Raw genomic sequence first — 21734 nt, 5'->3', positions numbered from 1 at the left:
GCACCCCCAGTCACACCCTCTCTTCTGCCCAGGTTTCTAAATTCTGGAGAAAAGCTGTGGCTAACTTATTAAGATGTGAACTGCTGTATAATGTTTCTTTAGATTCACAAAACCCAGAACACCCAGTGATCCTCCGATAAAATCAGAATGTGTCATGCCTCTTCTTAGTCTTTAGTTATAAATCAACACAAAACAAGAAATATCTGTGGCTCTTAACATGCAGAAATACATTTGTCAATTCAAAGAAAGTACAGGTACTGGCCCCAGAAAGTCAAGCTCCACTGTGGTGGTCCATTCAGAAAGGAAGGAAAGGAGACAGTCCTGGATGACAAAAACCCTGGTAAGAGAAATCTTCCCTCCCACTGCCTCACAATCCCATCTTTCTCTCCCTATAAAAACCCTTTGTGTCCCTGAGATCCCCAAGAGCACTCTCTGAGGATGACAGCACCCTCCCCCATCCCCCAATGTGCTGGACCTTCCGTAAACCTGATTTCTTTCCCGCTAATTCACATCTCCTGACTACTGGTTTCCCAGTGTGAGGAGCCTGGACCCGAGTCTGGTAACACCTGGAGTCTGCCAGTCTTCTCTATCACTGACGATGACACCAAAACCTTTTAGAAAAACCCCCTTTTACCTTGTGTCTACAGGCTCCTGTTTCAAGAAATGATTCTATTTTCAGAGTAGCCCTTCTATACACATAGTGGTTTGTGAAGAAATGTTGATTGTGGAGTGCTTACACCTTGTAGCAGCTCTGCAGGGTGCTAGTCATCAAAAGGTACAGCAAAGCATGTGTTCACTTCCGTAAGTTCTCAACAAGCTCACAAAATGCTCACACACCGTTTACAGAGTGTAAAGAATCATGAGCCCACACACCTCTTGATGTACCACTTCCAGGGTGCAGAAGCAGACCATCTTTATCTTCTCCTTGAAGCAACAGATCATTTTACCAACTAATCTGGAACCTCACACTTCAAAATGAACTCCTAGGAGGGGACTATTTGCCAGCTGTTGGACAAAGGTCAGGTGCCTCCCAGGATACAAGCTTTGTTTTCACCACATGCTCTGAATGAACTATGCTGCACAATTCACATAGTCATGCTTTGACATCTCCCAAGCTCTTAGATCTTTTTATCTAAAAGGCACTGAATGTGCCTCAAACTTTTATTGAACTACCACCTGATTAAGAGTTTATTATTAAATTCCTTAAAAAGGTGATCTTTTAGAAAGTTAATCAGAGGAGAAATTCACAGAGGGGCTCTGTCTAGTTATAAACCTGTTACTCTGAAGCAGAATAAAGTCATTCCCTGATATAAGTAGGGTAGAGAAGTCCTTTTCACTTATTCTTCCATCTGCTTCTGATCTTAGAATTTTGCTTCTCTTATCTATTCCTGCCTCTGTTTATCCATTTTCTTCTTTATTTCTTTCTTCTCTCTGAAGTCAAAATGGAAATACAAGAGGGGAAAAGCAGGCAAAACAAATGGCAGTTTGGATTAGTACATTTCTATACATGTATCAGTTGTAATGAGAATACAGGCTTCTGAGTTCTTTGAGTTCTTTCACTGACTGTTCTAACACCCTTCAGCAACATCTGTCAACTTTTGGATGAACCAATTGGTTTTTGTTTTTTGGTATGATTACAAGCAGAGCCTCTCCCCCTACCTCACTCACCCAAACATCTGTGGTTAGAAAATCTGTGATGAATGCTAAACAATATTTAAATTGTCAGATATCTAACACTGGCAAAGAGGACATAATGTTAGACAGTCATATTATCTGGGCTGACGGGTTTTAATAAGAATGTCTTATTATCTCTATTCAAACAAACTGAATTCATTAGATTGTTGGGCCTGTTACTGCAGCTTGGCTCAGGGAAAACACAAATAACAGGGCAGAGCTGTACTCTATGCCTTACTGAAACTGGGATTTGGTTAAAGGGCCTACATTTTGTGAACCTATATTCTTGATTTTTTAATATGGTGATTACTGCTTTTATCTCTTGGAGATAGGGCTCTTAAAAATGATACGGGTTGGGGCTGTGGCTCAGTGACAGAGCTCTTGCCTAGCTTGTGTGAAGCACTGGGTTTGATCCTCAGTGTGAACGTCTAGTGCGTTAGGGTCCCTGGGTAAGGGTCACGAAATAACCGGGACACAGGGGATGCAGAGCCAAGGCAGCAATTGCAACTGCATGCTGAGGTTTATTTGTAAGTTCCTTTTATATTCTTCTTCTAACAAAGCAAGCAATTCTTCAGTAACACTTGACCCGCATTGCCCCAAAATCATGCCTCAGCAGGTACACAGAGCTAAATTCAGATTGTTCCTGTTCATTTGATAAGTACCCTCCCAAAGTTCTTTGTAGACATTATCTAATCCCCGAATGTACTGTTCCCAGGACAAGGATGCAGGAAGCTTCTTCCTCTTGGCCAAACCATGCAGAACTTGTGACTTGCGATAAGGGGAAGAGAACTTTTTCTCCTCCTAACTGAGGTCTGCCTCAGCTGACCTAAATCACAACCACAGCTCTTGCAACCTGTCAGGCCTGAGGGGGCTAAACTCTGCACACTTGAACCCTGACACCTCAGCACCACATAAAAGTAAACAAATAGAATAAAGGCATTATGTCCTTCTAAAGCTACAATTTTTTTAAATGAGCCTGATACACATGTAAGTTATAATCCATAGTGAGTTATATTCTTGGTTTTTATAATCTACGGTAAGTTATATTCTTGGTTTCCATATATCATTAATCACTGAACTGCTTCAGGAATTACATGAGTTGCCCAACTAGAAACCACATTCATAGCAAAGGAAACCATCAAGAATGTGAAGAGGGCTGGGGATGTGGCTCAAGCGGTAGCGCACTCGCCTGGCATGTGTGGGGCCCAGGTTCGATCCTCAGCACCACATACCAACAAAGATGTTGTGTCTGCCAAGAACTAAAAAATAAATATTAAAAAACTCTCTCTCTTAAAAAAAAAAAAAAGAATGTGAAGAGAACCTACAATGGCACATCGGGTTGAGCATGCATCTTCAGGATATATAAAGAAATCATGCAATGTAAAAACAAGTATCCCAATCACCAAATGTGTAAAGGAACTGAACAGGCACATCACAGAAGATATACAAATGGCCAACAAACAAATAAAATTTACACATTGTCTGGGGAATTTAAAATTTAGATTACTTTACCCTAAAATATGCATTGAGTTTTTTTGGATTTCAATCTTTTCTTTTCAATATCTTTATTTTGTTTGTTTTTATGTGGTGCTGAGAATCGAACCTAGTGGCTCACATGTGCAAGGCAAGTGCTCTTCCACTGAGCCATAACCCCAGCCCGCATTGTTTTACTAATGTGAAATGTAATGAGTATATTCAGAGGTCACAAATCTGAAACTTTTCACATATGCTTCAAATATGTTAGCATTTCTTTTACTAAATATTTTTTTAATTGTAGACAGTCTTTTATTTATTTTTATGTGATGCTAAGGATTGAACTCAGTGCCTCACGCCTGTGAGGCAAGCACTCTACCACTGAGCTACAGTCCCAGCCCTAGCATTTCTTTTTGTGCCTTTTATACATATACACCCCCCACACACACACCATTAAATTTATTTCTTCTACTTTAGCATTGATGTCATCCAATTGTCCCATCACTCTCCAAATTTCTTTATGTGGCTTCTTGTCTTTTTTGAACATTCCTGACAGTCGGTTAACCCACAAGTGCTAACTTTCAAGCTATACTTACAAATGACCATCCAAACACTCAGCCTTCTGTGTGTATTGGCAGGGGTGTTATAGCCTAGGGCTTTCAAATTTTGAGTCTATTTTCATTCATTGTTTTCAATTGCACCACTGCAATGACAAATCATACTTGACTGCTAAATTCAAAACTTAAATGAATAGTGGTTTTCCTATTATTAAAATAAAGAGAATAGCAAAGATAATCTGTTATAGAACTTTCCATTATAATGATTTTGTAAAAGTTCTTAGAGAATAATGAAGGGATAGAGGCTTGGTGCCTTCATTCACAAAATCTATTAATTTTCTGAGAACACTTATCATAACAACTTCTTGTTGAAGTTAGTAACAGAACATCTCCTATGGTCAGTCCATCCTCTTCAGCAGGAACATTTGCAACAATTCCCTGATAGAGAGCTTTGCTAAGTCTTATACAGTCTTTTTTTTTTTTTTTTAAAGAGAGAGTGAGAGAGGAGAGAGAGAGAGAGAGAGAGAGAGAGAGAGAGAGAGAGAGAGAGAGAGAATTTTTAATATTTATTTTTTAGTTCTCGGCAGACACAACATCTTTGTTGGTATGTGGTGCTGAGGATCGAACCCGGGTCACACGCATGCCAGGTGAGCGCGCTACCGCTTGAGCCACATCCCCAGCCCCAATACAGTCTTAATAGAAATAAAAAATGTCATTTAAATGCTGACCTGCCAACCCAACTGTGCTCAGAACTAAATTTTGAGTCTTTCTGATTATTTTCATTCATGTTATTCATGAAACTAAGGCGTTTCAGTACTAAAGTGGACAATCCTGCACACACTGCCAGTGGATGTATAATTACTTGACACAGGAGCTTTTGGGAGACATCTAATATACAAGCCATAGTATTCCTGCTTGCTGGGACTAGAATGTAAGTTCCTTGAGGGCAAGAACCCTTCTTGTTTTATGTAGTGCTCTTCCTGGGCTTATAGCATGCTTATTACATACCAGTTACTCAGTGGTGAATGGATATTTCAGCTCGGGTTTCCTAACTAAATGTGTTTTGTGTTCTTGTGCCTCTTTCATGTATGTACACACAAACTTACATCAACTTCACTCCACAGATCTTCTGTTTTCTGGTCCCTCTTTCTGCCCCCTCCATCTCTGTTCATACCACTCTACTGATCTTTCCTCTATTTGGATGAAATTCCCCCCCCCCATTTTTCCCTTTACCTCTTTGGGGGCCTTCATTTTGGATTAGATTCTGCATAGCAGAGAAAACAATCCCAACATCCAGTATCTTCACAAGACACTAACTTAAAAAAATAAAAAATATAAACAAATTGCAGGAAGAAAGTACAGAGAAAGGAGGGAGGAGGGGTGGGAGAAGTGCTGGAGATTGAAATAGAACAAATTATCTTCCATGTTTTTATGATTTTTGTCAAGATGTATTCCAATGTTATATATAACTAAAAAGAATCAATAAAAGAAACAAGTGAAAAAAGTGTTTTAGTGATGTCAAAAGTTTGGGTTTTTCAAATGCAAAGGTCACATCTTGTGGCAAAGAAAATCAGTCATTGCAACCTAAGTTTTGCAATGCAGTCAGTGTCCACATGATGGAGCCAGTTCCTGACTTACAATATTAATTATACAATGACTGACTTCATTTGTATCATGTACTCAGTTATTAACTCAAAATTTCTCCTGTGCTTTCCTTTCTTGTTTTCCTATGTATTTATTTATATTATGTGTACATATATACATGTATTGGTGTATTTTCACCCCATAGGCTATTAATTAAATATTTAAGGTATTTAAATAAATACAGATTATATATTAAACTTATTAATACATTAAAATAAAATAATTGAATAAACAGGAAAGAGAAATAGACATTTGCTTTAAGTAATATTAACTGAAATATGTATTATTCAATAAAATACAGAGACTCAAGTCTATAGGATAAACATGACTATCCCTATGTTTATTCTATTTCATGCTAGAAGAGGAGTCATTTTCTCATAGATTTGGAGGCTAGAATTCTGAGGTCAGGATGCCGGTGTGGTCAGGTTCCCATAGTTGGCCACCTTTTCAAAGTGTCCTCAAATGGTGATCAGAGATGGCACTCCTTTCAGGACACTAACCCATCATGAAAGTCCCATCCTGTGGCCTCATTTATCTGAAATTACCACCCAAAGAAAATCTCTCCAAATACAATCATATTGTGTATCAGGACTTCAATATATGAACTTGGGGAGGATACAAGCGTCCGCTTCTGGCAATTTCCTTTTGGCTACCCATAAATGGTCTTTCCAAGTCCTCAAGAGTGCTCCTTTCCTTTCTTCTATATGCAAAAAAAAAAAGTATATGTTCTAATAAAAAGCCATTTACTAATATAAAATTTAATTGATCTTTTTAAAATTATGTTTATATTAGTCCTTAAAAAAACCTCACAAGTCCCTTAAGTAGAAACTCAAAGACCTTTTAAAAATACGGTGTCATATGTCAAAATTTACCACAGAGAGAGAAGTAGAAGATCCCATTTCAATCTCAGTTCACCTTATGCTACTGCTACTCAGATAGGAGAGAGGCTATTCTGGGATATTCAGGTAGATCCCAGAGGACTGATAAAACATAAGTGAAATGCTTGCTATCAACACACACTGTAACCTGGTTATAGAGTCTGATTTTTTTCTGGGTATCTTCTAGGACTTGTTGATGATAGCTCTGTTACTGGCCTTCTGGTGTCTCTAATAGTGTTCATTTGCAAAGGCAGGGCAAAAGACATCCATGTGGTGCTTGGTAATCACAGCTTAAGCTATCCAGTACTTGGTCCTTAAAAGGGGCTTGTGGAGGGCTGGGGCTGTGGCTCAGCAGCAAAACACTTGCCTGGCACGTATGAGGCATTGGGTTCGATTCTCAGCACCACATATAAATAAATAAAGTTAAGGCCTAGCAACAACTAAGAAAAATATTTTTTTAAAAGGGACTTGTGGAAGCACCTGAGGATTACTGAAAAGTTTCCTTCCACCTAATGAGACAGTCTGGCAGTTTCCTGGTTTTATATATTTGATTCAGTAGAAATACTGCAGAGTGGTATGTGACCACTTGCTGCAGAGTCTGGGTTTCTCTCTAATAAAGCCATTCGCCAAAGGCAGAAGTTGTGGGCTGGCTACACTAGCAAGAATGAAGCACATGAGTGAAAGCAACTGTGTGGGGGCATTCTCTGTAGGAGTTCAGTCTTTGTGGACATGTCAGTCCAGGAATCTGACTTCTAGGTGTGCTACAGTATGGCCAGACAGAACCCACCTACTTACCTTGTGGGCAATAATGTTGGTATTTGAGCTGGCCCACCCTTTGACTTATTTGGATGAGTAGCTGAGTCAGTCATGGGGAGGTAGGATTATTAAAGGAAAAATAAAAGATTCTTGGTTACACTGAAGACACGACATGGGAGCCAAAAACCTTAACAAGTAATCTCTTGGACCTTGGGCCACATATTTTCTGTAAAATATGCATTTTTTCCATAAAATATTATTGCCTTATCTTGTTGAGGAAGGAACTGATGGATATGAGGAAGTTTTACTTTAATGGCAAACTGTACTGGAAATTTTTTGAGGGGGAGGGTACTGGGAATTGAACTCAGGTGCACTCAACCACTGAGCCACATCCCCAGGCTTTGTTGTATTTTATTTAGACAGGGTCTCACCAAGTTGCTTAGGGCCTCGAGTTTGCTGAGGCCAGCTTTGAACCTGCATTTCTCCTCCCTGAGCCTCCAGAGCTGCTGGGATTATAAGTGTGCACCACCGTGCCCAGCTGTACTGGAAATTTTTGAAGACATGAGACAAATTAAAATTCCAACTTTTTAAAATAATTTTATGAAAGACTATGAAATTCTTGAAATGCATATGAATCAAGTTTTAATATACTGTATGATGGGTGGATGAGGCTGTCCCATTACACTACTTCCTGCTTTGGGTTCTCAGTCATGATTTGGCAGTGCAAGAACTCTGTAACAAGTTCAATAAAAAGTAAATATGTGGGGACTGGGGCTGTAGCTCAGTGGTAGGGTGCTTGCCTAGCCATGTGCGAGACATTGAGTTCGATCCTCAGCGCCACATAAAAAATAGACTTAAAGAAAGGTATTGTGTTTATCTACAACTAAGAAAAAAAGATTTAAAAAGTCAATGTGGAAAAAATAAATGCACCCAAGTATTCTTAGAATGCTCCAAAAGGTAGCAGCCACTGCTGCTTTCACCAAACTGGACTGCATCTGCCATCACCTTCCACTGTCCAGGCCCCATAAGTCTGGGCCCCCGTCACCAAGATTCCCACAAGCCTATGCCCAGCCCACAATAACGTCAGTAAAAAGCACAGGGAACTGGTGTAGTTGAGAGTCAAGGATCTGAAGGAGAAGACAGTGGGAGAAAAGGCAAAGTGGACACAGCAGAAAAAGTGGTGATGGTAGGAGATCTGAGGAGGAAGAAGAAACTGCAGAGGATGTACAAGACGCAGAGATGAGCTGGGTGCAGTGGCGCACTCCTGTAATCCCAGCGGCTCAGGAGGCCGAGTCAGGAGAATCCCAAGTTCAAAACCAGCCTCAGCAAAAGTGAGGCAGTAAGCAACTCTGAGAACCTGTCTCTAAGTAAAACACAAAATAGGTCTGGGGATCTGGGGATGTGGTTCAGTGGTCCAAGTGTCGCCTGAGCTCAATCCCTGGTGTACACACATACTCCGCCAGGAAAAAAGAAGCAGAGATGAGAAAAAGGTGGGAGAAACAGGAAATATTGTGCCAGCATGACACTTATGACACTGGCCTCATTTAGAATTCTTGAAAACCAGGAGTTAATGGTGTAATCAATCAAGTGTGGCCCACACCTGGCTCCCTGCCCTTAGAGCCCTACCAGAGATGCCACTCTGAAGCCAGGCACTGCTCACCCAACTTAAATCTGTTGCTCACTTCCTGTCTCTTCTGTCTGAGCTCCCCGAGCTGGTCCCTAGTAACCCACACCCACTCGTTTTTTCTTCAACCTATCCCCAAACCATTATCCTCAGGTTACCTCTCATAACTGCACTCTTAATGCCCCAACCCTGACATTATGAGCTGCCCCTCTTTATCCTGATACCTGGATCACCCTCCAATTTGTTGCACCAACAATGCATCAAGCAAGATGGGGCAGGTTGGGTTTCCTGGGCAATGAGCTACCTTATTCTACCCTTTTCTTGTGTAAGTAAATAAATAAATGGTTCCAGTTCTGTTTTGTTTTAAAAAAGGAAGAATAATTTAATTACCACTAGGGAGACTGGAGGGTATGTGAAAGCAAGAGGACATGAAGGTATTTTCTGTAGCATCATTAAAATGTTCTATTTTTGATACAAATAGTAGTTATATATATATATGTTCCCTTTGTAATAATTCGCTCATCTGTACATGTTTGATGCTAGTCCAGTATTTGCCTTGTTAAATAATATCAAATACATTAAATAAAAGATGGTGAAGGAGCTGCGATTGTGGCTCAGTGGTACAGCACTCGCCTTGCACATGTGAGGTGCTGGCTTTGATCCTCAGCACCACATAAAAATAAATAAGAAAGGTATTGTGTCCAACTATAACTAATTTTTTTTTTAAAAAAGGTGGAGAAGAGCAGAGATTTTAAAAAGGTACTAAAAATGCTTTAGGATAATAAATACATAAGTTTATTATTGAACTGGTTTTATGGATGTGTTCATATGTCAAAAGAACAAAGAACATCTTAAGTATGTATAGTAATTATATGAATAAATCTGAAAAATGTTATGTATCTTAGATGAGATTAAACAGAAAGAACACTATTAAATGATAAATTTAAAATAAAACTAAGAATTCATTAGCTAAATATCGGTCTCAATATTTGTAAAGACAGTAAGGAAAAACACTAAGCAAAGGAGCAAAATTTGAATTATTAACAGTGAACATATCATAGAAAGTATAAATAATTCCCAATATTGCATTTAGAATAGAAATAAAATTGAAAAAGCTCTGGTAAATTTCATGAGTAAAAATTTAGTAGTATTTACATACGTTGTGACTGTAACACGTATGATCATATATATGATGCCTCACTTAATGATGGGGATACATTCTGGAAAATGCATCATGAGGTGATTCTGTTATTTTGCAAATAATACGGGGTGCTGACACAATCCTAGATGGCACAGACCATTACATACCTAGGGTATAACTTAGCCATCAGTGTACATAAAGTCCATCATTGACAGAAACATTGTGCCACATATGACTATAGGATTCAACATCATACCAAGCAGCACAGACCTCATGAAGAGTAATTAGTCCTGTGGAACTAAAGACTGAATCCTTTAAGCCTCTAGCCATTTAGACAATGATAAAAGAAACTATAGTGCAGTAAATGAGAATAAATGACATCCTTTCCAAAGAAAGCTGCTGGGACAATTGATATCTGCATGACAAAAATTCCACTGTAGCCTTTCCTGATATGACTCAATAAGTCATTCACTTGTAAGTAAATACTCATATGCAGAAGAAAAACACAAGATGTGCGAAAGTTGTATGGGCGGAACTGAAACAGTGGATACAGTGTTGTGTGACTGCAATACCAGCTACTTAAAAGGAAAGGGTAGAAGATTTGCAAGATCAAGGTCCACTTGAGGAAGTTTGTGAGATGCTTCCTCAAACTTTAGAAAGGACTGGGCTGGGGATGTGGCTCAAGCGGTAGCGCGCTCGCCTGGCATGCGTGCAGCCTGGGTTCCATCCTCAGCACCACATACCAACAAAGATGTTGTGTCCCCCGAAAAAACTAAAAAATAAATAAATAAATTTTTAAAAAAAACTTTAGAAAGAACTTAAAGGTGGCTGAGTACTAGGGCACAGCTGTTTTCAATCACCCAAAATAACATAAAAAACTGAAAAATGTTAAAAATAAAATTCACATGTAGGGGCTGGGGATGTGGCTCAAGCGGTAGCGCGCTCGCCTGGCATACGTGCGGCCCGGGTTCGATCCTCAGCACCACAGACCAACAAAGATGTTGTGTCCGCCGAGAACTAAAAAATAAATGTAATTCTCTCTCAAAAAAAAATCACATGTAGGATACCATTACGGAGTATAAATGAAGTAATCAGTCGGCAGAAAATCACTGCCGCACATATAACAAAATCGCTTGAAAAAAGACAGGAGAGAGCGGGAGGCGGGAGGCCCCCACGTCCAGAGCCAGCCTCAGGAGCATCCAGGCCACCGGCAACTGAGGGAGACCCGGCCCCCAGACCAACGACTCCTTTCATTCATCCAAGCAGCAGGGACCGCTGCACAGTGCTCCAGCACCCCCGCCTCGATGGCAAGGGACAAGAAAAGTCAATTATAAAGGGACCCCAGACACAGAGACCCCAAAACCAGAAAACAAGGAACACGGAGGAGAATCCTGGGTTCAAAGCCAGGCTCAGCAAATGAGCCCGGCCCCCAATGCCAAGCCAGGCCTGGGCCCCGGCCCTAGCCCCCGCCCTGACCCGCCCAGCAAGGCCCCGGCCCGGTACCCGACCCACCCAAGCCAGGCCCCGGCCCTAACCCTGACCCTGACGCGCCGAGAGAGGCCCTGGCCTCAGCCCCGGACCGTACCCAACGCGCCGAGCGAGGCCCAGGCCACAGGCCCCAGTCTGAGGCGCCAAGCCAGGCCCCGGCTCAGCCCTGACCTTGACCCTGACCCGGACGCGCCAGAGCGAGGCCCAGGCCCAGGCCCAGGCCCCGGCCCCGGCCCCAGCCCCAGCCCCAGCCCCGACTCTGAAGCGCCACCAAGCAAGGCCCTGGCCCTGACCCTAATCCTGACCCGCCACAGAGAGGCCCCGGCCTCAGCCCCAGTCCCGGCCCCAACGCGTCCCGAGCGAGGCCCTGGCCCCGACCCTGAGGCGTAGAACGAGGCCCCGACTCCGCCCCCGCCGAGCCGAGCCAGGCCCGGGCCGACCCTGACCCTAAAGCGCCGAGCGAGGTCCCCCGGCCTCAGCCCCGACGCCGCCCAGCCCAGCCGAGCCGAGCCAGGTCCCGGCCCCGACCCTGAGGCACCGAGCGAGGCCCCAGCCCCGGCCCCGTCGCGCAGAGTGAGGCCCCGACCCTGCCCCGCCGAGCGAGGCCCGGACCTCGGCAGCGGCACACGCCCAGAACGACGCTGCCCCTGCGAACCCAACACCACGCGGGGACAGAGCCGGTGCCCAGGCGGCAGGGGAAGCCGCAGCAGCCGCCACGCGCTACCCGCTCGGGGCGGCCCAGCTCAACCTGAGGCGCCCGCTTCCCAGCGAGGAGCCTCGCCTGTAGCACCGCCTGCGCGAGGGACGCGCCCAGGGTCTTCGCTTCTGTCCCGCGGGAGCCCAGGACCAGCGGCGGGAGGGCGCCCCAGCGTCTGGGGCCCCCACTGCCTCCCGGCCACCACGTGCCGTGGCCCCTCCCGGCCTGTCGTCTGGCTGCGGGCCCAGGGCCGGAACAGGACCTCGGAGCGTCGCGTGCTCCTGGTTCCACGTCGCCCAGGCCCTCCTTCCCCCGTGGCCGTCCCAGGTCTGGCACCTCAGCCACTGACCACAGGTTCCACAGCGCATCCTCTTTAATACCCACCGCTGACGCACGACGCACGACGGGGAGGCGTTCTGGGGGCGTGCGCGTGGGGGGGGGGCGTGTGCGTGGGGGGGGCGTGTGCGTGTGTGGGGGGGCGTGCGCGGGGGGGGGTGGCGTGCGCGGGGGGGGTGGCGTGCGCGGGGGGGGGGTGGCGTGCGCGGGGGGGGGGTGGCGTGCGCGGGGGTGGCGTGCGCGGGGGGGGGAGCGTGCGCGGGGGCGGTGTGTGCGGGGGGGCGTGCGCGTGGGGGGGGCGTGCGCGGGGGGGCGTGCGCGTGGGGGGGCTACGCGTGGGGGGGGCGTGCGCGTCGGGGGGGGGGCGTGCGTGGGGGGCATGCGCGTGGGGGGGGCTGCGCGTGGGGGGGCGTGCGCGTGGGGGGCGTTCCCCCCAGTGGGGGCCACCCAAGACTGCCTGGCCAGCGTTGTGCACCTCCCAGTAGCCCCCCCACCAAGTGGTCCCCCTGAGGGTGGCCCTGGAGTGACTTGAAAGACAGGAGCTGAGGGCTGCGGCTGTAGCTCAGCGGCAAGGTGCTTGCCTGGCATGCAGGAGGCCCTGGGTTCCATTGTCAGTACCATTTAAAAATAGACAAGGAAAACAAAGGCATTCTGTCCACCTACACACACACACACACACACACACACACACACAAAGACAAGGGCTGGATGGACCAAGTACAGCTATAGGACAGCTAACTTGAGACGAAATAGTGGGCTTACCACCAAGCCTGCCATTCAGGCAGCGTCCATTGGCCAGGCTCCACTGTGAAGTGGCACCCCTCTTTGTCCCCAGAAAAGTCTTACCTGGGCTTTTCCAGAAATCTTTACCAGGGCTGTATGCAGAAGTTCAATGCAGATAAACTTCCTATTTTCATGTCACCCTGTTTTACTTGGCCACTGGCCGGGAAGATACCAGCACTCCAGGTGCTGAGGTGCTGGAGTAAATGTATCCAGTACAGTAGTTTGTAGAACTGTGCAAACAAGGCCTCTGGCCTTGAGCCGGGCTTCACAGAGATGTCTACATTTCTAAGATAAGTTACCAACTGGGATCCATGGTAACAGCTGGCAGGGAGAGGAAAGAAAGGGGAGAAGAAGCTCTCTCCTCCTCAGGTGTTGTCCTTGAAGAGTTAACCTGCCCAGAACAGTGAAAGGAAAAGCTGATTTTATGTGAACTTCTGCAGACTGTGAACTTGTGAGCCCCTCCCCTTGCATGCTGGGTAGAAAACTCTGAAACTCCCTGAACTCGGGGTTTCAGGGGATTGATGGATGACAGCAAAAGCTGTGCCATCTGAACCTGGCTGCAGCCCAATAAAACTGTTTCCTGCTGTCTTGGGTGCCTGGCCTCCTTTGTCCCTACAACATTTTTTGGCCACCCACATGGGACAGAGGAGGTAGGGAAGGCTATTGTGCCTCTCTTGTCTCTGGGGATCGGCTTCCCTGGGGCGATGGGGGAACAGCGGTCCCCTTGGCGCGCGCCCCCAGGCCACTTTTAGCCTGAAGGATGATCAACTCACCAGTGTCCTGGGGCTGTCAACCTGGAGCTCAAGGGGACCCACAGGCAGCAGGAACCAGAATTAGGGCTTTGGAGCACATTCTGAAATGTGTGTGAGAAACCTTTAGGAAAGTTTTCCTGGTAACTGTGGGGTGGCACAATCTCTGAATTAGAATGGCCCACCCAAGATGTGGGCTGGTCACCAGAAGGATCCTTAGATGAGAGAGTCATTGCTGAGGTCCTTTTGATTGTGGTTGGAGTCCCTGAACCAATTCTCTTATGCTGATTGCTGGAAAGAGAGAGTTCAGAAGCAGCCCCCTTGGTAATTGGGCACTGTAGCCACGATAAATAAATCTAGCCACAGGATTGGGATTAAGATGAGTGTCTGTAAATCCTCCCATCATGAATGAGTCATTAGTAAACACTGGAATAGATTCTCCAGTCCACACAGCTGGGTGTACCAGGGGTGGATCGGGGAAATATGTCCAGGAAATGTCTGTCTGGTTCCTCTTTACCTGACAGCCCAGCAGGGCAATTACTCTTGCTACCATCATCAATGCAATCTCATTTCTCCCTAGGAGTCATCATTCACAAAACGTGTGGTCGGCTTCTTCACGTCTTCCCATGAGACCAACTTTTCCGCTGGGTCTTGCTGGATCATCTTGATTCTTCTTGATTGGGGCCTTTCCATTGACCAGTCTGTAAGTCTTTCCCCAAAACTCTGCCTAAAGGGCCTGACGGTGTGGAAGACCTAGGTCTCTCAGCTGCAGTGTGACCTTCTGCATCACAATTTAAAAAATTTAAGACGAACAAGTCATAAACCTATTCCCCCCACCCTTTTAATTTTTGCAATTGCAGCTTAATAGATAAATGAGCTCGTTCCACAATGGCTTGACCTTGGGGGTTATAAGGAATTCCTGTTTTATGGTCAATTGGAAACTCTTGACAAAATTGTGGGAAAGAAGAGCTTACATAAGCTGGTGCATTATCTGTTTTTAATCTGTAAAGGGCACCCTAACACAGCAAAGGCTGCTAGGCAGTGAGAAATTACATGTTGAGTATTTTCCTTTGTAGGTGCCATGGCAAAAATCAATCTGGAATATGTATCAACTATGACATGTACATAACACTGTTTACCGAATTGAGGAATATGAGTTCCATCCATTTGCCATAATTGATTTGGTCTTAATCCACAGGGATTTACCCCTGATGGCAGAGATGGAGTGTGTATAACACACTTGGGGCAGTGACTTATAATTTGATGAGCTTGTTCTCTGGTAATATTAAATTTTTTACGCAAACTAGAAGTATTTTGATGATATAAAGAATGTGAGGCTTGTGCACAATCATATGGAGACATTTATTGACAAACAGCTACCAATTGATCAATTTTGTCATTACCTGAAGTTAGAGGTCCTTAAAGATTAATTATGAGCTCGTATGTGTCCTACGAAACATGGGTATTTTTGTATTTGCATCGCCCTTTGTAGATTATGAAATAATTTAAATAGCTCTTGTGATGATACATACCCAATAACTGAAGTTACCATATTTTTGGTAACTCCGACTGCATATAAGCTGTCAGAATAAATATTCATAGGCTCATTTGCAAAGTAATCTAAGGCACAAATGAGAGCGTCTAGCTCTGCTCTTTGGGCAGAAGCCTATGAGGTTTGTATCACTTCTGTGTGAACACGGCTATAAAAACCTGCTTTACCTGAGCTTGAATCACCAGTGAACACTGTTGGGGCTCCACCTCTGGGGCTGGGCATGTACCATCTTTGGAAAAATAAATGGCGCTATTAATGCAAATTGAATAATTTTATCCTGAGGATAATGACTTTCTAATTGACCAGGAAAATCAGCAAAAGTTACTTGCCATAAACTAGAAGCTCGAAAAAGACCGTTATTTGGTTAAACAGAAAAATGGAATGATTTAACATCAGGTTCTGATCCAACTAGTTGTAAAACTCTCGTTCTACCTTTTATTGCTAATGGGGCAGTAGAGTCATGAGAAGGAATTAATGTCTTTGGGGGAGAGTAGGCTAAATGAATCTACTCAATAACTCCCAATCTTTGCCATATAGCTCCTGTGGGGACATGAGCAGTTGGAAATATTAATAAATATACCAGTCCTTGGGGACTGATTCTAGTAAGCTGTGCATTTTTAATTGTAATGTTAACCTTTTCTAAAGCTGCTCTAGCCTCTATTGTCAGCTGACGAGAAGTTGGAGAAGGATCTCCTTGTAACATCTGGAATAAAGGACTTAAATCAGAAGTAGTTAGTTTTAAGGATGGCCTCAGCCAATTGATATCTCCTAATAGTTTTTGAAAATCATGAAGGGGATGTAACTCCTTAGCCCTTATCTGTAGATTTTTGTGGACGAATTGTACGTCCTTCAATTATGTGACCCAAATATTGAAAGGGAGGCATCTCTTGTACCTTTTGAGGGGGCAATGCACAAACCCATTGCTGTAAGTGAAGCCTCTGACTGAGTAAAAATGTCTGAAAGTACTTCTGGATGAGCAGGAGCTAATCATATGTCATCCACGAAATGAATAGCATATGCATCAGGAAAGTCATTCCTTATAGGAGTTATCGCTTGACCTACAAATTTTTTGACATAAAGTTGGACTATTATACATTCCCTGAGGCAAAACCTTTCTCTTCACTGGTTCTTTAAAAATGAATGGCTGGGACATTGAAAGCAAATTTCTCATAATCCTCAGGATGTAATTTTATTGAGAAAAAAAACAATTTTTTTAGATCTATTACCATTAAGCTATAATTTAAAGGAATTTCTGTAGGAGAAGGAAGTCCAGGCCACAATGGTCCCAGAGGCTGAGTTGCATGATTTATTGCCCTTAAATCCTGTAGCAACCTTTAATTACCTGATTTTTTTTTCTTAATAAAAAAATACTGGGGGTGTTCCAAGGACTAAGCGTTGATTCTATATGACCAGCCTGAAGTTGTTCCTCAACCAACATATGAATTATCTTAAGTCTCTCCCCTGAGATGGGTCACAGAGAAATCCATATAGGCTCTTCTGTGAACCAGATGATTTTTTTCTGCTGTCTTCTGGATCGGGGAGACACTCAGGGCCCCTAGTAAAAAAATTTGGGTCTGGAGTATTTACGAATCTCTGTCGAGGAGACTGGCTCATAAACAGATATTCATCCTGATCTTTTTTTTTTTTCACGATCCCCAGGAAGAAACCCTTGATTAAATTCCTCAAATGAACTCATAGAATTCAGAGTCATCAATAATAATCCTAATTTGCCGAATACATCCTTTTCCCATAGATTTACTGGTAAAGATGCTAACACGTAGGGCTTAAAAACTCCACTATTTCCATCTTGGTCCTCCCAGAGAAGATATGGGGCGCTCGGAGCAGGCTGTGAGACATGACCTATTCCTTCTGAATTAGCTGGTGCTATGTCAAAAGGCCAGTTCTTAGGCCAAAAAAATGGTGAGACAGGACTGATCTGTCCACTCCAGTGTCCATCACACCCCTGAATTTTTTTATGATTAATTTTAAGTCCCAGTAGGGGGCGCCCCTGCCACACTAATTGAGACCAGTACCCTCTGTCGGGTGGTCTGGGGGCTGGGGTTTCATCTGGACATTCAGTTGGAATCACAGGGTCAAAGAATTAATGGAGCGATCGTATTTTGAGTAGAAAGCCGGATGGCATGATTGGATTTTATAGCAACTGTTATTTCACCCCCAAAATAAGGGTCCACCACTCCAGGTATCACCTCGATGGCCTCTTTCAAATTGTCATGACCCCAAATTAACCCTATATTTTTTTCGAGGGGGTGGCCTGAAAACCCCACTAGGGATCTGTTGTGGTCCCATTTCAAGAATCAGATCAACTACCGTGGATGGTCACAAAAATATTGTCCGGGCCACTCGAGCTGGTAGAAATGGCGGCTCCCCATAGGGTGAAAGTTTTCTTTTTTTTTTTATTGTTCAAACATTACAAAGCTCTTGATATATCATATTTCATACATTAGATTCAAGTGGGTTTTGAACTCCCATTTTTACCCCGTATATAGATCACAGAATCACATCAGTTACACATCCACTGATTTACATATTGCCATACTAGTGACTATTGTATTCTGCTGCCTTTCCTATCCTCTACTATCCCCCCTCCCCTCCCCTCCCATCTTCTCTCTCTACCCCCTCTACTGTAATTCATTTCTCTCCTTGTTTTTTCCCCCTTTCCCCTCACTTCCTCTTGTATGTAATTTTGTATAACCATGAGGGTCTCCTTCCATTTCCATGCAATTTCCCTTCTCTTTCCTTTTCCCTCCCACCTCTCATCCCTGTTTAATGTTAATCTTTTTCTCATGCTCTTCCTCCCTGCTCTGTTCTTAGTTGCTCTCCTTATATCAATGAAGACATTTGGTATTTGTTTTCTAGGGCTTGGCTAGCTTCACTTAGCATAATCTGCTCTAATGCCATCCATTTCCCTGCAAATGCCATGATTTTGTCATTTTTTAGTGCTGAGTAATACTCCATTGTGTATAGATGCCACATTTTTTTAATCCATTCATCTATTGAAGGGCATCTAGGTTGGTTCCACAGTCTAGCTATTGTGAATTGTGCTGCTATGAACATCGATGTGGCAGTATCCCTGTAGCATGCTCTTTTAAGGTCTTCAGGGAATACTCCAAGAAGGGCAATAGCTGGGTCAAATGGTGGTTCCATTCCCAGCTTTCCCAGGAATCTCCATACTGCTTTCCAAATTGGCCGCACCAATTTGCAGTCCCACCAGCAATGTACAAGTGTACCCTTTTCCCCACATCCTCGCCAGCACTTGTTGTTGTTTGACTTCATAGTGGCTGCCAATCTTACTGGAGTGAGATGATATCTTAGGGTGGTTTTGATTTGCATTTCTCTGACTGCTAGAGATGGTGTGCATTTTTTCATGTACTTGTTGGGTGAAAGTTTTCAAATGAGCTGGATCCAGATCAGAACCCAAGCGCGAGAATTCCGAAATGGAACCTTTTTTTTTTCCCCATGAGGTCTGAGAACATCTTGACAAAACCTATTTGCATTTTCAAATGCAAATACTGTTTAACAAGGAATTCACAAGCACCTGGGTCTCCGATTGATCTCTTGGAGGTCTTGGTGAAGTCGATCTACAAAATCAGAATATAGTTCATGAGCACCCTGCTTAACCTTAGTCAGAAATAAACTAGATTGGGTGTCGGGGGGGGGGGGGCTCTGGACACCATGGCACCCAGGGAAGAGGGCAGTCACCCATCTACCAGGGAGGCCCCTCTAACCTGAGTGTCCAAGAGAGCTCCCACCGCATGTGGGGTGGCCCTTCTAACCTGGGGGTCAGAGGAGCTTCCACTACACGCAGGATAGAGTGGACTCCCCCCTCCAGGTGCTGACCCCTTCATTTGACACCCCCCCCCAATCCTTGGAGCTAGGGGACATGGGACTCAAACAGAACCTGAAGCTCATGAGAGGTCGTGATGGTGTTATTCCAAAGTCACCAGCCCCTGTGTGGCAGAGACAGTGTGGAAACATGGTCTTCATTTCTAGAAAATTCCATCATTTTCCCCACCTCCTATCCCCAAAGCTGTGCGGGCAGGTCGGAGGGGGCAGTTCCATGGGAGGACACCAGGAATGAAAGAGGAGGAGTGGCACATCTGATCTCTGGGTCCCAGGCTCCCTGCCCTTCTGCTCTCCCAGGGAGACTTCGAGGTGGGGTTCAGAGGACCCAGCATGGTGGAGCCAGGCAGAGCAGGGGACACTTCAGCCTGGGGTGGGTTTGGGGACTTGGGGCGCAGTCGCAAAATTATCTGTCACAAGGTGGAGCGGTTTCCTCTGTGCCCTCCCTGCTTGGATCCTGGCAAGTCTGTGACACCTCAAGATGCTCCAAGAATTGGAGGTCGAGCCAGGCATAGCAGCTCAGGAGGCTGAGGCAGGAGGATCACAAGTTGGAGGCCAGCCTCAGCCACTCAGCTTGGCCCTAAGAAATTCAGCGAGACCCTGTCGCAAAATAAAATATAAAAAGGGCTGGGGACCTAGCTCAGTGGTTAAGCACCCCTGGGTTGAATGCCAAAAAAAAAAAAAAGACTGTCTATTTCTTTTAGCTATTTGGGAGACTGGGTCCCCACAGATCAAGTGACCAGGTGGTCCCAGTGGACCGCAGTCAGTGGGAACCGGTCTTATTCATGGTCTGTGCACTTTCCTGACACTCTGGCTGGTCGACTCATTCATATTAGCACCTGACCTCATTAGCATAGGAGGCTAAGACATTTTTCCTGACTTCTAAAAGTATCCTAGGGCAGAAACAGAGTGATGTAATGCTGGAATTACAAGCTGTGTCCTGCAGGAGCATCCTGTTCACTCTCGCAGTCTCTGGCGCTATCGTGTGGTGTCAAGGGGAACAACAGCAGGATGGGTTCAGGCGTCGCACTCTTAGGGGGAGACTGGCCATGTCAGGCTTGGGGACTTCCAGGGCCTCTTGAAATTTTGCACATGGGAGGGAAGGGACAGACTAGGAGCCTGAGGTTTCCGAGGCATGTGTGGGCTGCAGCAATGAACGGGGTAAGCAGGAGCTGAAACCACAGTTGTCCTCTGCAATGTCACTCCCAGCAGAGCAGCAAGAAACACCAAGATGTTCCTAGAACAAACAAAACCAATCCCTTTGTCCTGCCCAGTATTTTCACTTCACATTCTTTTTCCTGTTATGATGACCGTGACTCAGGCTGCTGTCTGGAGGATGGGTTTTGTTTTGCGCAAAGCAATGGATATTTGAAGCTTCGTCTCCTCCTCCCACCGTGGACAGAGCTGCTGGAGGGACAGGGACACTCCTATCTTGAGATTTTTTATGCTGTCCAAAATTCTGAGTCCTGTGAGTCTACTAAAGAGTAACCTCGGCTCAGTGCAGTAATGCCTGTAGTCGCAGCAGCTAGGGAGGCTGATGCAGGAGGATCGCAATTTCGAGGCCAGCCTCAGCAGGTCCTGAGGGCAGTTTGGGGCGATGGAGGCGGACCCAACCCAGGAGCTCAAACTGGGCAAGGACCAGACATACACAGGCTCCTTTGGCAACTCATGGCCCCTGTCTGTGGGCCCTGGCTGCCTTCAGCTGCCCACTGGGATGGCAGAAGGATCTGGGCTGGTGTGGAGGGCCCTGCTTGGTGGCTAACACCACACGTGACCAAAAGAGGCAAATCTTTTTTTTTTTTTTTGGAGGGGGTGGGTACTGGGGATTAAACCCAGGGGCACTGAACCACTGAGCACACCCCCAGCCCTTTTTTGTATGTTAGAGACAGGGTCTCACTGAGTGGCTTAGCTCCTCGCTGTTGCTGAGGCTGGCTTTGAACTCACGATCCTCCTGTCTCAGCCTCCCGAGCCTCTGGGATGAGGGGCATGCACCACCGCACTCAGTAAAATAAGCAAGTCTTTATAGATAGAAAACAGTTTGGTTTCCTGGAACTGGGGTGGAAACAGACCGAATGCCAACGGGCACGAGGATTCTTTTGGAGATGGCAGAAATGTCCTAACACGGGGGTCTTAGTAGCAGTTGCAAAACAGTATAAATTTATTTAAAAAATTCATTGCATTGTGCCCTGAAAACAAGTGAAACTTTACGGTGTGTAAATGATACCTCCGTGGAATTATTGCAATTCCTATTTTCCACTTCAGAAACATCAACTTAGATATAAAGTCCACCTTGCCAAAATAAAAGGTCCATTTGGATGGTCACAGGGTCTGGGCATTGAGGTCTCCAGCAGGTGGGCATCTCTAAGGGCTGCCAGGAAAGAGGAATCGTGGCGGCCATAGCACGCATGACCACCAGGGGGCAGCAGACCTCAACGATCTGAAACCCATGGAGGAAGCTGAAGGTCCCAGGAGCAGGAAGGTTGAGGAAGGAGAAGGGAGGAGGGGAGGGAGAGGGAGGAGG

At 45.2% G+C, this 21734-nt stretch overlaps 2 protein-coding genes and 1 long non-coding RNA gene across 5 annotated transcripts in view; all 3 read right to left on the bottom strand.

The window, feature by feature from the left end:
- Window positions 1-1963, bottom strand: part of LOC308638623 (uncharacterized protein) — a gene marked incomplete at its 3' end in the record, with an annotated part of 126577 nt that extends 124614 nt beyond the window's left edge. The window contains exon 1 of the mRNA XM_081276243.1: window positions 1338-1963. The remainder of the gene's footprint in view (window positions 1-1337) is intronic.
- A 1904-nt stretch (window positions 1964-3867) lies between these two features.
- LOC308638680 lies at window positions 3868-7501 on the bottom strand. Its single transcript, XR_014019905.1, has 3 exons — window positions 7414-7501; window positions 5968-6048; window positions 3868-4142 (listed from the first exon to the last, which is right to left on the bottom strand). It is a non-coding gene; the product is annotated as an uncharacterized lncRNA (long non-coding RNA).
- An 11258-nt stretch (window positions 7502-18759) lies between these two features.
- The window catches only part of TXNRD3 (thioredoxin reductase 3), a 53871-nt gene continuing 50896 nt past the window's right edge, over window positions 18760-21734 (bottom strand). Inside the window, exon 14 of one of the 3 annotated variants that reach the window (XM_081276333.1) lies at window positions 18760-18951. In XM_081276333.1, the coding sequence (XP_081132459.1) occupies window positions 18781-18951 (171 nt within the window). In that variant the 3' untranslated portion in view covers window positions 18760-18780. Of the gene's footprint in view, window positions 18952-19589; window positions 20451-21734 lie in introns of those variants that run through there. The other 2 variants (XM_081276334.1, XR_014019900.1) reach the window with 2 other exon arrangements.

The sequence above is a fragment of the Spermophilus citellus genome (assembly GCF_964194105.1).
Source record: "Spermophilus citellus genome assembly, chromosome: 19".
NCBI lineage: Eukaryota > Metazoa > Chordata > Mammalia > Rodentia > Sciuridae > Spermophilus > Spermophilus citellus.
Note: the sequence above shows the minus strand (reverse complement) of the source record. Positions and strands in the feature narration are given on the sequence as shown.